We start from the raw sequence: 16,686 nt of genomic DNA, 5'->3' as shown, positions 1-16,686 counted from the left end.
CCGAAGGCCGACGCTCCAACCACTGAGCCAAACCGGCCAGGGCGAAATGTATCCTCTTTACATTCAGCGTACTCTGCCACTAGCTGCTGCCTCCACCATGACTACTGTCAGACTGATTCAAAGAAGCGTCAGAGAATTTGAGAGGAGTAAGGGACCCCAGCGAGGACTCTTCTAACAAAACAAGGTGACTTGCTCAAGGTTGCACAAATGGCTAATATCACAGCAATTAAAAAGAATTCCTGGAATTTCAACTCCTCTCAAAATTAGCTCTCAGGTCTTAAACACGTGGGACCATCCTCCCTTCTGGAATGGCACACACCCCGGGGATCCACGGCTGCCGGGCAGTCTGATGTTTCACTAGGGAGGGCCAAGTGTCTGGCTGCTGGCCCGGCCTCAGGAGGTGTGGTCCAGGATGCCTGTGGGACCAGGGCCTGGAAGGCTGTAGCCATCACGTGGGACATTCCTTGTGCCGGCTTGTGCTTTCAGCTCCTTCACTTTCACATAGCAGCCCGTGAGACACCCAGAAGGGGCCGTTTCCATCGCAAGCAGCAGCGCGAGACTCCAGCACCGGGAAGGTCAGAAACAGCGCTGGCGGCCTGGAGGCAGGGCGCGGGCTGGCCATCCTCACTTGGTGGACCCTAGTGTTCTCCTCGAAGAAGTCCTATTCAGATTGCCAAGTCTAGGACCCACCACATGAGGAATCAGAACGAACCAGAACGCGGAGTTTAGCACAATGCTAGCACATAAGAAGCACTCAGAGCGTCGGCCTGCGGTCCTGAGAGACCCGGGTTCGGTTCCCGCTAAGGGCGCGTACCTCGGTTGCAGTTTGTCCCCGGCCCTGGTCGGTCGTGCGGGTGGCAGCCACTCGATGTGTTCCTTTCATATCGATGTTTCTCTCTCTCTCTCTCTGTTCCTCTCTCTCCCTCCCACTCTACCTGAACAAAAAAATGGGAAAATGTCCTCGGGTGAGGATTAAAAAAAAAAAGCACTCAGTAAGTCCGGCCCATGTGGCTCAGTGGCTGAGTGTCAACCCATGCACCAAGAGGTGGCTGGTTCAATTCCCAGTCAGGACACGTGCCCAGGTTGTGGGCCCGATCCCCAGTGTGCATGCAGGAGACAGCCAATCAATGTTCTCTCTCATTAATGTTTCTCTCTCGCCCTCTCCCTTCCTCTCTCTCTAAAATCAATAAAGGGGAAAAAAAAAGTGCTCAATAAACGGTACTTAATATTACTGACAGTATTCCCCATTTACATGTAAAAGCACACATGAATATATACCTATGTATTTTCACATGTGCACATGTATGCAACTTAATTAATTTCCAGGCTGGAAATGGTCATGTAAACAGCATCATGAAGCAGCACCCCAAAAGCCCCTTCGGCTGCCCCTCCCCCTGCAGCCTAACCTCTCGCAGCACAGTGTGCCGATGGCAAGCCTGGCTCGCTCTGCTCGACATAACGCCGTATGTTGCGGTAGCATCACCCTAACTGCCACAATGTCACAGTCTCAAGCTGCTGTGCACAGTGAGCTCTCAGCTTTGTTAGCACATATGCATTCCTGTTGTGTACACAGGGAACACCGAAGAAGAATAAAAAACCTTTACAAATAAATGTGAATGTTCTTAAAGATTCTGCGATATATTGGAATGAAAAAACTTCACTGATCATTTTAGTCTCTAACACTGTATTGAGAATTGGCAATATTTAAGTTGAATTAGCAAAACTTTAGTGAATACTTTAATTTATACTTGTAATAATTCTCCCCACTTCAGAACTATATTTTTTAAAAAGTTAGTATTTCACCTCCTCCCAATAAAAAGTAAAACAACAATGAAAAGAACTAACCCTGGACCTGGGTATCACAAGACAGGGCCCCCAGTCCTGGTCTTCCCACTCCCTAATGAGACACCGACAAGATGACTTGCGCTCTCTAAGGGGAAGTTCCTTCACCTCAAAGGAAATGAGCTACAACAACAACTGGAGAACCACTTGTTTTTGTAAATGTCATAGGTCTCTATTTTCTGTTATTAAAATTAGGCTTTTCTTTGTAGTGCTCTGATCAATTTTAAGTGTTTAATCCCTCATCAGAAAGGTCTCTGGACAGTATCCTCAAATCCATTCTACCCTTTTGATGTAGATTACAGAATCGTTTTTAAAAATTATCCACCGTGCCCTGGCCAGTTTTCTCAGTGGTTAGAGCACTGACCCAAGGACTAAAGTGTCTCAGGTTCGATTCCCGGTCAAGGGAACATACCTGGGTTGCGGGTTTGGTCCCTGGCCCTAGTTGGGGCACATTCGGGAGGCAACCAAATAATGTGTCTCTCTCACATCAGTGTTCCTCTCCCACCCTCTCTCCCTCCCTCACTCCCTTCCACACTCTCTGAAAATCAATGAAAAAATATCCTCAGGATAGGATTAACAATAACAAAGAAAAAAACATATATATATCTACATATCTCCATTGAGATCATATAACTGAACTCTGGCCTCTTGCACATGAAGAAATCAGATCCAAACAGGTAAAGTGACCTCCACCTTGTTAGCAGCAGAGCCAAGTTCCAAGCTCCGCAGCCAGCTGCCTTCCCTCCTCCCTGCCAGGAACACTGTCTGTGCGGGGGCCGTTTCTGGTTCATCTACAAAGCTGGGCTTCAGAACCTGAACAGTTCTGCTCGCAGCGTGTCTCTGCTAGTGCTGTGACCTGCACACTAGTGGCATTCATACAGGAGGGTCCATGGTCTCTGTTCCATTCACCAAGAAGCTGTGGGGCAAAAGTCTGAGGCACTAAGGATACAGTAACTGTGGCTTTATCAGTTGACGGGAACTCAGGAGAGGAACCACAATGAAAACCCTGTTCAAAAAGAGCAAGTAGAGGAAGATGTTCGGAAACTATCTTTGGCCCAACATCTAGAAACAAGTTGTATTTAGAACAAAGATCCTGTTTCACTAAGTTAATTTTTCTTTGTAAATACCTGTTAAGTGTCCACTCATAGTTTTGTCGTGACTATTGAACAGCTGTCTGTACTTCAGCCTGGACGACTGGGGGACAGCCCATTCTGCCAGCGGAGGGGCACTGGGGAGACAGGAAGGAGAGGGGAGGGGTAAACAGTCAGGAGCAGCCTACTGAGGTTCTTCAAACAGTCAAGCAAGAACTTCTCTAGAAAACCAGCTTCAACCTTCTATTCATTTTTGAGCCGCACTTTCGGAATGTTCTGTAATGAGTATGTCCGTTTTCTAAGGTTATAAATATCCCTTTCCAAAGAGATACAAGTAAGCGTATGGCCTTTCCAGAGTCAAGCGTTAGCGTGACAGGCTGAGCAGCTGTTTCAGGCTCCACACACAATAATTTAAAGGGTCTAAACTTCTAGAATGGTTCTCTTCTGGTTTAAAAAGCAATGCTGATAGTAGACAAATAACTCCCTTCATGGGTATTAATTCTTCAAAATGTTTAACCTTCTACACACCAAAACACAGACTGCAATTCTCAATGAAAGGGAATTATTCCACGCTGGAAGCTTCAACTCCCACACTTGGAGACTTTCCCAGGAAGGGGAGAACGTGCAGTCACGGGGAGCAAGCCCGGCCAGGCAGTTGGGGGCCAGCCTCGGATCAGCTCCTCCAAGCAACTGCCCCCAAGTCTCCCAGGGCACCCGGGGCTTAAGAGCCGCATAATGAAACATGATGACAGTAAAAGTGGATTCCATTTCCACGGCAGACTACACCTCATGCCCCATTTGCCATTTCCTTTCATTTCAACAAAAACATACTTCTCACATGTAACAGCAACATTCGAATCAGAAACTGGAGCTCTAAGTCATCATTTACATGCTATCTGTGCATTTAACTTATTACACACACTTCATAAGTATAGGAAATGGCTCCCAATCACCTGAAAGAACCTGGACACGTTCACCTTTTCCATTTGTATAAACGTCTTAATGAAAACCACTTACCAACATCTACTCTGCTGTGGGCACCTCTGCAACAACTCCCTCATTTTAAACTAATGCTCTGCCGGTTCCAACCCTGCCCGCTTGTCCGGAAGCCAGCTATCTTTCCTCTGCACGCAGGGGCAGAGTTCCACACAGACGTGGCCCCAGATTACCCTTATCAAGGCAGTCTTCTGCCAACTTCCTGAGAATTTAAATGAACTAAAAATATTTAAGAGGTAACCAAAGCTAGATACCACATTACAAGAATTTGCTAGAAAATTAAATTATTGAAAAGATGACTATCTAAAAACAGTGTCAAAACAGCATTAGTGTTGGGTAATACTGATTACTTGTGCATTCCAATGTCATAAATCAACTTTAAGACAGATTTCAAAGTCGCCAGTGGAGAGAGCGGGACAAGGCAACCCTTCGGCGTGGCCTGGAGAAGGCGCAGAACCTGGAACTCAGGGTCAGAGGGCCTGGGCTGCCAGCGCGGCTCTGCCACCAGCAAGCTGCGAGCCTGGGTGCGGAACGCAGCCCCTCGGGTTCATCTTCTTGTTCTCAACTCCGAGACGACGCTCACTGCACAGCGGGTGTGGGGCTTGGGTAGGACTAATAAGGTCTCTGGTGAGCAGATGCTCACACAGGTTCCAGGGTCTTAGGAAGGACCTTAACCAGGGGAACACGGATATCTGTGCACCACACTCACTGCTGGTTTGGAGCAAACTCCCAGGGGCAAGAACACATGTCTCAGAACCGAAAGAACTCAGCTCAGTTCTGAGCCCTCTATCACTGAAGAGTTATGTTACTTTGAGCAAGTCACTTAATGTCTGAGCTGCTTCCTCATCTATCACAGGGACAGTAAGAGTCATTTTGTGGAGAAAGTGGGCATTAAATGAGTTACTGGACACAGAGCATTTGGTACAGTGCTTTTCAGTTTATAGATTTTCTTTAAACCATTTTTTTAAAAGGTGATACATTTCTAAATTGTATCCAACACACTTTTATCTTTGAAGTGGAAAAATAACTTGATTCACTTAGGAAAGATTTCTAAAGAGAACTGAAACAAAAAAAGATGGAATCGTCTTCCTTTACATTCCATAAGTTTTGAGATGGCTTCCAAAGAAAGCTTAAGTTTTCTTCTTAGTGCAGTGACATGCAAGGCGGAAAACAGAGGTAAAAGAACATAAGAATGTGAAAGATGATATGAAACCAAGATTGGCCAAAGAATAAACAATGAAACCACATCAGCTTTGCCAAAACTGAGCCACACATTTGGTTAACAACAACTGTCCACTAATCTGAATAATTCATTTCATAAAAATTGACCTTGAATAAGGGTTTACTAATAATTCACACAGACTACAGAAGATTTTCTGAGCTGGAATTTAAAATAAGCCCAATTATGGCTCTAATCTTCATATAAAACATTTATAAACTTTTAATGAGTAACACAAAATAGTTAACTTGCTTTCTCCCCTTATACCGAGAGTTCTATTCGATTTGTTTAAATCTTCACTACCTACACTCTTCAAAAACAACCTTTAAAGAAAATGTCACGCCCTTGATTCTGTCATCTCCACAACAAATAAATGGTGAAACCTAGTAACATTATCCTGAGTTGAGAAATTGTTTGCCATTCTACAAAACAGAAAATCATGAAGAACATGGCTCATTCATTTTCACGTTTGAGTTTATCAGATAATGACTTTAACCAAACTGCCCAATTAAAAACAAGCAAACTTACCTAGCCACATCAAATGATTGTGCCTTCTGTAATTTAGTGTTTAGTTGTGACCCTGGACCAGACCTACTAAAAGAAGAACTCTTTGGCAATGTGGCTGCTGTAAAAATAAATAAATGTTGAATAATTTTAATTCTACAACGATAAGAAACTTTTCCTTATTTACAAAAATTAAAATGCATAGTCATCAAGTCTGAGGCAGAAATTATTCCTCCTTCTTTCCCCATCCTGGACTCAAAAAGTTATTCCCGCCTTGCTGCCCACCCTCTTGCCAAAAATGTTTCTAGACTGACTTGTTCCCATTGAAAGTCACTTTATTAAGTAGTAATGTTTACAGTCATAAAATCTTACTTCTCATTAAACATTTAATATCCTATTTTATAGGGTATGTCAACAGTTAGAGAAGGACCAGCCTAAATATATGGGTGGCATGTTCCTGACTGTGCTGAAGGAGATGCAGTGTGAGTTCCAGATGTCAGAGCTGAAGTCTCAGACCTGCGTGCTTGGCCAGATAACGCGAGGCTAGGGAGGGCCAGCTTTGCGGGCGATCCTCCTAGAGGCTGCTTAGCTGTGCATCTGGGGAGAGCTCGGAGCCTGGCCACATTCCCCTCATCCTTGCCTAATGTCTTGCAGCGTTTGCCATTAGCCACAAACAAAAACAAGATCTGCACGGACTCACTGATATCACTGCAAAAACCGTCACGAGCATTTTCTTGGCTGCTAGCACATCTGCCATCATGGGCACACGTGAAAGGTGAGCTACATGTGACAAGAAAATCTTTTTCGAAAAGAGGGACATTACACTCTGTGGCTGTAACTAAAAGACACATCCTGACAGATGTAATAAATCCAGGGGGCTAGGCACAGAAATAATGATTCAAACATAAGCCCAGCAGCTGTGGTTCAGTGGCTGAGCATTGTCCCTGCATGGAGAGGTCACTGGTTCGATTTGCCCATCAGGGCACATGCCTGGGTTTTGGCTCAATCCCCAGTAGGGGGCATGCGGGAGACAGCAGATGAATGTTTGTTTCTCTCTCCCTCTCCCTTCCTCTCTAAAATCAATAAAAACAAGTTTTTTAAAAAACAAAACAAATATAATGCTAAATCCTACACTGTCATCGCCACTGAATTTACTCAAACATATCCAAAATGCTTAAAAATATATACTTTCCATCCGGCCGGTGTGGCTCAGTGGACTGACTGAGAGGAACTGGTTTGATTCCAGGTTAGGGCACATGCCTAGGTTGCAGGCTTGATCCCCAATAGGGGGATCCCCAATAGGGAGTGTGCAGGAGGCAGCCAATCGATGTATCTCTCTCACATCGATGTTTCTATTTCTCTCTCCCTTCCTCTCGCTCTAAAAAAAAAAAAAAAATCAATGAAAACATATTTAAAATGTGTGTGTGTGTGTGTATACGTATTTTCCATAGGAATTCAGCAAGATTTGTTAGACAAGTCTATCTATATTTATACTTGATGCTTTCTTTTAATTAAAGGGAAAAAGACTGAATAAAATCTCGAAATTAAACCAGGAATTTTTAAATCCTTTTCTTCAATTAAGCAAATATATATACCTTCATCTACTTAGTCATTTAATAGAATTTGTTCCTCTGTCTGCCTGGTTCACTCAACCTCTTCAACAATAACAACAAAAGCAATGTTCTCCCTCCCTCTTGCCCAATAATTCTACTCTGAAGGGACTGGCTCATTATTAGCAAGTCAGAGCAGTTGAAGAAAAGTAGTAACTGACACATGGAAATACAAAATGTTCACACACTGTTCAAACTTTATTTGCTGGTGTCAAGCCCTTGAAGGGAAATGATGCTCCTGGTTTCAGCTGCTGAGCTCACCTTTGCAGACAGTGGTACCCAGAACTCCCTAACTCCATTCTCCTTCCCCTCTCTCTAGCCTTGCACGTCCCAGTTGGTATGTTGAAAAGAATGAGAAATTAAATGAAAAAAGAAAAAAAGAAGATATTTTCCTCTGGAATAAAAATACCACTTAAATATCATCAGAAAATGAAGACAGAAGATTTATCGAGAATGCAAGTGGTAAAATCAGGCCATGGGTTCATCAGGTCACATACCGGGATGAGCAAATGCAGTCAGAGGCTGTATAACAGGGGGGGCCCCGTTGGCCAGGGGAGGCACTGCTGCTGGAGGAACGGAAGATACTAGGGGTGGGGACATCCCGACAACTGGGATGGTTCCCATTGGCACTGGAGCAACAGTCGGGAGCGGTGGCATGCTGGCGATGCCTCCTATACCTACAAAGGAAGAGATGCCAACACATTCACATGGAGTCACATTTCAACAGTTAATGACAATTAGCCCAGGACTGCTTAAAGATGAAAATCACTTTCCATTTGTAATATATTCCCATTTAAAATATGAATTCAGGTTAATCATTTTGAAGAGTACCAAAGACTATGTCAAGGATCAAGATCCAATCTGAAGAGGGATCTACTAGTCAAAGTTAAGCGTCAATCAAAACAATAACTGCAATGGACTGAAAGCCACCAAAGAGAATTAACTTCAGGAATTCATAATGGCATTTAAAACAACACACTGAAAAATCCCAATTGGTCACCATAGGTAATCAATTTATTTTGAAAACTAGTAAATAAAGGGGGAAAAAAAATCAAATATTCTTCCTGCCTCTCCTTTACATATCAAACATTTGATGGGGAAGTTTCTCCTTATAGAAGTATTCCAAACAAAAAAAATGAAGAAATGATAAAACTGAAACGAATGCTTCCTTCCTTTTTCTGTTTTTGTCTCAACTCGTGATACTGTGATGGGTACGAGTCGTGTGTCTGGTCTTCGTCCAGTTGCTGGCTCCTGCTGGAGCCCCGCAGCCCCTGCTCATTTCCTGCCTGACGGAGCATCCTCTGCAGAGCTTCCCGCTGTGAACACGTGCACGTGCTGGGAGTGGCGCCCTGACTTCACAATGCTCAGGACCCACCCTGTGCCCTTCTGGCACACGGGGTGCTGCCACAAGAACGGCTGAAATAGCCTGATCCCCTCTCCCGTGAGCCATGAGCTGGCTTCTTCGACGTGCGCAAAGCGCTGTGTCACTAGAACACATCTAGCATCACTGACCTCAGGCACACGCTGCACTGTCCCCAATGCAGCTCCAGGCCTTTCACTGCAGGGAAGTCGCCCGGAACTGGCTGTGGCATGTGCTCCGCTTCTTCTGTGGTTTCTTCTTCGGGGACTCCAACTAACCACACGTTCAACTTCCTCTGCCTTCACTATCTGTCACTTCTCCACCGACCCTTTCTTTATTCATTTTTGAAATCTTCCTCTTTTTACCTCCTGTTCCTCTTCCGACAGTATGTCTTGCCTGGCTTCTAGTTTAGACTTCATTCCTGAAATGGCTTTTATTTCTCCCTCTTTCCTGGGTGTTGTCACCTTCGTTCTGAAGTCTTCACACTCTGACTGCCGCTGGTCTTTCATGACTCGTGCCACTTTCTTAGCATCGTTGAGCTCGTTTTGAAACAGGAGGTCACTCGAGTGCTGGCATTGCCCACGGGGCTTTTATTTGCCTCTTTATTCCCTTTCTTCTAATTATAACTCTGTGTGGGCTTCGACCTTGCCGACACCACCTGTCACTCAGTCTCACAGGAGCCTGGCTCCCGGGGCCTTCGGTCTTGGCTCTCCTCCCGCCCTTTGGTCTGGACCTTCTCTTTGTCTGCATGTCCCTCTTGCCCTGGACAACCCCGTCTGTCCCGCTCACTCTGACTGCACTCCCAGTCGTCTCTCCTGAAAGGCAGCCTTGCCGGGTGGGACTTGAGAGTTCGCAGGACCCAGACTGCTCCACGTCTCCCAGCCACATTCTTGGCCCCTACTCTCTGACATCCCAGTGTTCCCATTTTAAGTGACTTGCTCAGCTTTTCAGTAGCCAATGCAAAGGCTGTCCTTTTACCAACTGACTGGCTACCGTTTCTGAATGAATATTCTGTATATTTCTAAATACACACCCCCTGCAGCTGAGTGCTGGGAGCCATCCCTCCTGACTGCTAAGTCTTCGTTCTCTGTTACCGTGCACGGGCCACCGCACAGATCTGGTGACTTCCAACTGCGGCAGGAACCGAGTTCTGATGTGAGTGACCGCCTAGTCGCACAGCACACCTAACAAATGCCACCAGTGCCAGCAGTCACGTGCTAAGTCCTCCCTGAAAATCCCTCCTCAGTCACGGAGTCCCCTCGACCTCCCCTGGCAGGCACTTCCCACCCCAAACACACACCTTCAGCAATCCGCTCCTCCGGCTGCAGCTCCCACAGTTCAACTCTCCCCTCTTCCAAGCCCCCAACCACGCTTTAGCCCCCACAGCCCCCATGAAACTGCTTGTCAAGGTCACCCGCAAAGTCCTCTTGTCAAACCCAACACCTTTCCGTCCTATTCCTACTCTCTCGGCAGCAACCGGACAACGGAGCACGCCCTCCTCCGTGGAGCGCCGTCCGCCCACCCGACCTCCAGTGGCGATCCTGCCAGGGCACGCCCCGAGGCCTCTGCCCACGAGCCCCGCTTTCTCCGTAGCTGTCCCGTCTGGTCCCGAGGCCCGCGATGCCACCCACACGCACACTCTCCCGGAGCTGATGGGTCCCTCCTGAGCTCCAGGCCTGTGGACTCATCTGCCTCCTCAACACCTCAACTTGGAGCTCTAGGCCCCTCAAACTGAACACAGACAAAACCTGATTTCCTTTTCCTCCAGAACCCGAGATATGAAGACCCGAACCTCTTCCATCTCCTGCTGTGGTTTTCAGCACCCAGACGGAATCGCCACCGTCTCGGGCCCCGGCAGTCGGTCTTCAGACAGCACAGGCGGCACGTGCGAGTCACTCTCCGACTTCCAAGGCCCCTGGAGCTTTCAAAGGCGCTTGGAAAAGAAAGCCCGGGTCCTCGTGACTTTACCAGGCCCTACACCAGCAGCTCCTGCCTAAGTCCCCGACCGTCAGCCCACCGATGCTTCAGCCCCACCACTCCGTCTGCTTCCCACAGCTAGTTTTGTCGTAAGACCTTTGCGGTCTGCTCTTCCTTTTGCCGGGAGGCCTTATCCGCTGTCTGCGCCTGGCTCTCACCTCTAAGTCAGCTCCTCAGAGGATGCTCCCCTGACCACCCTGACCACTGGTCCCTATCGGGACCCTTGTTTATTAGCTACTTGCTTGCTTCTCCTAACTTGACAAGAAGCTTCAGAGCAGCAGGAACCACGATGTCCTTCTCATCACCATGTTCCCAGCGACCAGGACTCACAGTTGGGGATTAAAAATGTTGGTTTACTTCAGCCTGGCAGGTGTGGCTCAGTGGATGAGCGTCGACCCTGCACCAAGAGGTTGCCGGTTTGATTCCCGGTCAGGGCACATGCCCAGGTTGTGGGCCAAATCTCCAGTGGGGGGCATGCAGGAGGCGGCCAATCGATGTTCTCTCTCATCCATATTTCTCTCTCTCTCTCCTCACTTCCTCTCTCTCTAAAATCAATAAAGAAAAAAAAAAACATATGTATAGGTTTACTTCAATAGAACCATGGACTCTGGCTGAAAATATATAAATACAATTTTCTTAAAGAATCAAACAAGAAGCCCTGGCCGGTTTGGCTCAGCAGTTAAGAGCGCTGGCCTGTGGACCAGAGAGCTGCAGGTTCAATTCTAGTCAAGGGCACTTACCATAGTTGAGGTTCCGTCCCCGGCCTTGGTCGGGGTCGTGTGGGAGGCAACCAATTAATATGTCTCTCTTACACCGATGTGTCTCTCTCCCTCCCTCCATCCCTCCCTCCCTCTCACTCTATCTGAAGATAAATGGAATAATATCTTCAGGTGAGGATTAAAAAAAGAGAGAGAGAGAAGAATCATCAAACAAAAGAAAATTAACTTCTCTAGAAACAGTTGGGTCCAGAGTAAAAGAAGAACTGCTGTGTGCAAACCGCTGAAGGAAGAAGGACTGGGCATGCGCAGAGCCTTTCCTGGAATGCAGCTGGGCACCCTCAGGCAAGTCACAGTGTCTCTGCACACCCCTGTCCTCCTCTTAACGTAGGGGAGCTGAACAAAATGATTGCTGGCTTCAACCCCACAGCAGTCAATGTTTGCACTAACGCACACACGGCCCTAGAAGACTAATGCCCCCTGTCACCCGGATGGTCTGGTAATAATAAAGGTGGGGAGAGAAGGGTAAAATAAGGAAAGTGAGAGCTTTAGGAAAACTGTATTTGGACAAGCTCTACCTCCCTTTGTAGAAATGTGATCTTAATTAAGCATACTATTCAAGTTCTTAGAATCTCAGTTCTCTCATTTATATAACAGGGCTATACTTTAGAGTTATTGTATACCAAATACACTATTCTGTATGTGAAAGCTCACTGTGTAAGGACTAGGAAATGCCTGGCCAGATAATGTTTCATATTATTAGAAAATAATGATAATAGTAATAAAATATTTTGTTTTTAAGTAGCCAGGAGTGTAAGAAAAAAAATTACCCGGGGTTGAGCTGAGACATGGAACTAAAAATACACAGGCCAGATCTCTGAATACGCCTGGGCAAACTTGATGAGGACCGTGTCCTTTCAACTTGTCTTAGGTTCTGAACGTCCTCGTGCCTTACCCTCTTGAAAACAGTCTGCTGAGAATGCTGATGCAATGTGAATGGGGTGAAAGGTGGCGGGGGACCAAGGGAAGAGCTACAGACGCCTGGCAGGACGTCAGATCACAAAGCCCAGGGACCTGCACAGGCAGGTCACTCAGTGACTGAAAAGCCCTCTGAGTAGAGAGGCCACCACCTCCTGGAAATAAATCAGCAGTATCTCTAGAGTTGAAATTTTGATAGCAGAATGTGAATAAGAGAAGGCATATTAAATGTCAAAGGAGAGATTACTGACAGGGGTTTGAGAGAAAAAGAGGAAATGGGATGCCTCTGGTTATCTGACCCTTTCTCCACTGAGGTTTCTTCTTGCAGCTCTGGAAGGGAAGCCGTTCTGAGCTGGTTAACAAAGGGTTAGACCCTGTGAGCACACGATGGGCAGGGCCTGGCCCCTGGGCACCCACTGCGTTGCTCACTGCGGCTCTGCCTGCCTCGGCCCGTGCATGACTGACTTTCCCTTCTCTTGGGCCACTGTCCCACTTGCCTACCTCAGATCCCGTACCTTTCCCCTTATAAAAACCAGGCATGTGGCCAAATCTCACCAAAGAAAGGCCATGTACAGGTTGTCTTTAATAGGAAACCTATCAAGTAAAACAAAAGCATTTACTTATCTCAGCTTATCATAAGCTGCACCAAGACAAACTGAGTCACCACTGCCAGACTCTCTCAAATCTACTTCACTTTATCACCTGTGTGGGGATCTCAGGGAGAACTTTCCTATAAATCACACATTCCATCTGACTGCTGCAATCTTTCAACCAACCTAAACGATCAAAGTCTGGGCTGAGAACAAGGAGAAATCAGAACAGGTGGTAAACAATCACTAATTGATTTTTAAGAAAACTATCTGGCGAAAAGATTGTATTTTAAAGAACTATGTTTACGATTGGGATAACACTTTATTTTTTTACTGCTTCATTTTGTCCTAAAAGAATTTCATGTGGCCAACTGCCTCAATACTGTGAATTCAGACATATATCTTGAGACACCATAGTCCAAAGGAGCTGTTTACACACACGAGAAATGAAGATGCAGGGCACAGGAAAAGGAAGCCTGTGACACGGGGGTGGAGAAGCAGCCCAGCAGGAGCCAGGCGCGGACGCAGGTGCAGGCCCCCTCTCACCCACGCCTGCCCTCTGTTCTGCCCTCTGCTCTGCCCTCTGCTCCATGCGGACGCGACGCTCAGAGGGGGGAGGGCCTGCGCCTTCCCCAGCGCTGCCTTCCTTCCCAGGCCCATCGAGCTCGGACAGAAGCACCTCCTGGAACTTCGCAGTGCTAGGAACTGAGCGGGCACAAAGGGAAACATTTCTTTGTAAGCTACACAGTGAAATACAGGGACCAGGTCCTTTTCAAACTCACCGAAAGCTGGTGCGCTGGGAAGGGCTACGGGCTGCTGCTTCATGACAGCGGGGAGCGCGGATGGGAGCGGATACCCTTGGAGCTTCAGTTTGATGAGCTTCATAGCAATGGAAAACTCCACTTGATCCATTCTGCCGTCGTTATTCATGTCAGCTAGGGCCCTGCAGACCGACAGCACGGTTCAGAAGACCACAGCCACCCCCAGCTCCACAAACACGTAACACCAGACAAAATGGATTTACCAAGCTACAGGGAGTAGGCTGGAAATACTGACGGTTTCACATAAATATAAAACACTTTTTATCGTGGTGTCATTTACTTATATGATACATGAGGTGATTTTCCGTCTGAATGTCAGGATATGGACTTTAGATATCAAACAGGTAACTTTTTGGAGTGATGAAAATGTGCTAAAACTGGATAGTGGTGATGGGTGTAGAACTCTCAACAGACTAAACACCAAGGAATTGTACACTTAAAAAGGGTGAATTTTATGTAAATTATGTCACAATCAAAGTGCTAGAAAAAAGTACTCAGGAACACAAAGTATATTACTTGAGATAAATGACTAGACTGTACTCAACTCCGTGGGTTCTCCCAACCTCACCATGGGGCCACGCCATGCTATGACATGCTATGCTCCTATTGGACTTAAAGCTGTGAATATTAATTAACTGAAGTTACAAGTGTGTTTATTATTTGAAAACAGCGCTCAGACATAAATGGTCAAGTGCAACTTGCAATGAGCTTTTATGTAAAGGACATTCTCTGCACTTGCAACTGGAAACTCCGATGCAAAGCACTGTGTGTGTTCATGACTCGACCTCTGCTACGTGAAAATGTTCATTCAGATTTCATTTCTTTTAGTCTAGATGTTAAAGGAGTGAGGATTTGTTCTTTAAACCAATGTTAAGAAAATTTTATCTGAAACATCAAATGATAAGACCAGCTTCTCCAATCAAAATGCCATGACTAGCAATCTTTTAAATGAGCCACATCTAGGGAGTATCCAAAAAAGAAAATTAAGTTTCATAGAAAGTGATTCTATAATAATCAATAAGTAATAACAGTATTGCTAGAATTAACTCAAAGAGAGAATATATGAAACAATTTAAAACCATGACATATAACAAAGATGAAAAATCTCTAAACATGTTAAAAAGTATAAAAGTCAACAATTTTGGAAAATAAAAAAAGGTCACAAAGCAGGAAACGGAACCCCGCAGCGACAGGAAGGTTCTGCCTCGGACAGAACCGCCCCTGGCCTCCTGCAGCCATCAGGGACCCTGAAGTCCGCTCGCCACTACGGAGCCCGGGCACTGCTTCCATGTCTCCTGGTCATTTGGGTTCATACATGAATTACTCATTCACATCCTTTGCCAAGTTTTCTGATAGACTGCATGTCTTTTTCTAGTCCGTTTATAAGAACTTATTGTATATTATATATGAACTGTTTATTGGTCAGCTGCTGAAAGATTTTTAAAAACTTATTTGTTCATATTGTGTACAGTATCTTTTTTGTAAGAAAGTCTACATTTTTACATATACTTTTTATCACACGGCTTGTAGATTTCTAGTCCTTTATTCTCTAAGATTATTTTATTACATTTCAATCTTTAAACCGACTGTGACTGCGTGCGTATGTGTGGTCCGTTATCCCAGCCTCGGGCTTCTTTCCTCCAGACAGATACCTGGCCTTCCCAGCAATTTTAGTAACTAGCCCATCCTCTTCTTACTGAACTAAATGTTCACTGTTTCTGGATTATCTATGCTGGTTGGACAGTTCCATCAACATGTCAGTGATCTGATCACACTTGCTTTATGGTACATTCTGATACCTGGCAAGCCTTTTAAAAAAAGAAAAGAAAACTTTGTTAGGTTACTCATAGACGTCTCTTTTTCCCTATGAATTCAGAGATAATTTATCAATTCTATAAACAACTCTATTGGAATCTAAGCTGAAACTGCATTAAACATATTTATTAACTTTTGGAGAAATAACTTATTTATGATCATCTGTCCACCAAATGAAACAGAATGTTCATTTCTACTAACACTTCCTTCAATAAAATTTTATCACTTTCTTCATATAATTACTTTTCTGTTACATGTATTATTAGAAATTTTATTACTTTTGTAAATATTTTATTTGTTTTATTTTTTTATTTTTTTTCTTTTTTGTTCAGATAGAGTGAGAGTGAGAGAGAGAGAGAAACATCGACATGGAAGGGACACATCGAGTGGCTGCCACCCACACGACCAACCAGAGCCGGGGACAAACTGCAACCGAAGTACGTGCCCTTAGCGGGAACCGAACCCGGGTCTCTCTGGACCACAGGTCAACGCTCTAACCGCTGAGCCAAACCGGCCAGGGCACTTTTGTAACTATTTTAAATGGAACATTTCCATTTCAAAATTTAGGTGCTTATTTCAAAGTACAGAGAAAAATTCTGTTTTAATAACCATTCAGGCTATTTTCAGCTATCCTGCCAGCCTTCTATGAATCTTATTAATGTTTTTAAACTAAAATCTCTTGGGATTGGTAAGTATAAAGTCACATAACTAGCCAAAAAGAGAGTTAACTTTCTATTCCAATCTTTATACCATGCCTCTTCTTTCTTGCCTCCAAGACCAATAAAGAGACGTGGTGTCAGCCTGACCGGTGTGGCTCAGTGTTAGAGCGTTGACCAATGCACCAAGAGGCCCAATCCCCAGTAGGGGGCATGCAGGAGGTGGCCAATCAATGTTCTCTCTCATCGATGTTTCTATTTCTCTTTCCCTCTCCCTTCCTCTTTCTCTAAAATCAATAAAGAGCCCTGGCCGGTTTGGGTCAGTGGTTAGAGTGTCAGCCCGTGGACCAATGAGTTGCGGGTTTGATCCCGGTCAAGGGCATGTACCTCAGTTGTGGTTTGTCCCCAGCTCTGGTCAAGTCGTGCAGGAGGCAGCCACTCGATGTGGCTCTGTCACATCAATGTTTTTCTCTCTCTCTCTCTCCCTCCCTTTCACTTTATCTGATAATAA

General features: G+C 45.4%; 1 protein-coding gene and 1 non-coding gene across 5 annotated transcripts in view; both read right to left on the bottom strand.

The window, feature by feature from the left end:
* Positions 1–16,686, bottom strand: part of ITSN1 (intersectin 1) — a 194,583-nt gene that overhangs the window by 113,433 nt on the left and 64,464 nt on the right. For all 4 annotated transcript variants that reach the window (XM_036242922.1, XM_036242923.1, XM_036242924.1 and 1 more), the window contains exons 5-8: positions 13,666–13,826; positions 7,760–7,939; positions 5,677–5,773; positions 2,970–3,070 (exon numbers count right to left, since the gene is read on the bottom strand). In XM_036242922.1, coding sequence (XP_036098815.1) covers positions 2,970–3,070; positions 5,677–5,773; positions 7,760–7,939; positions 13,666–13,826 — 539 coding nt within the window. The remainder of the gene's footprint in view (positions 1–2,969; positions 3,071–5,676; positions 5,774–7,759; positions 7,940–13,665; positions 13,827–16,686) is intronic.
* LOC118618028 lies at positions 9,717–9,836 on the bottom strand. Its single transcript, XR_004956969.1, has one exon.

Source organism: Molossus molossus, unplaced genomic scaffold (assembly GCF_014108415.1).
Source record: "Molossus molossus isolate mMolMol1 unplaced genomic scaffold, mMolMol1.p scaffold_m16_p_5, whole genome shotgun sequence".
In the NCBI taxonomy this organism is placed as follows: domain Eukaryota; kingdom Metazoa; phylum Chordata; class Mammalia; order Chiroptera; family Molossidae; genus Molossus; species Molossus molossus.
This window is presented reverse-complemented; position numbering and strand designations above follow the sequence as displayed.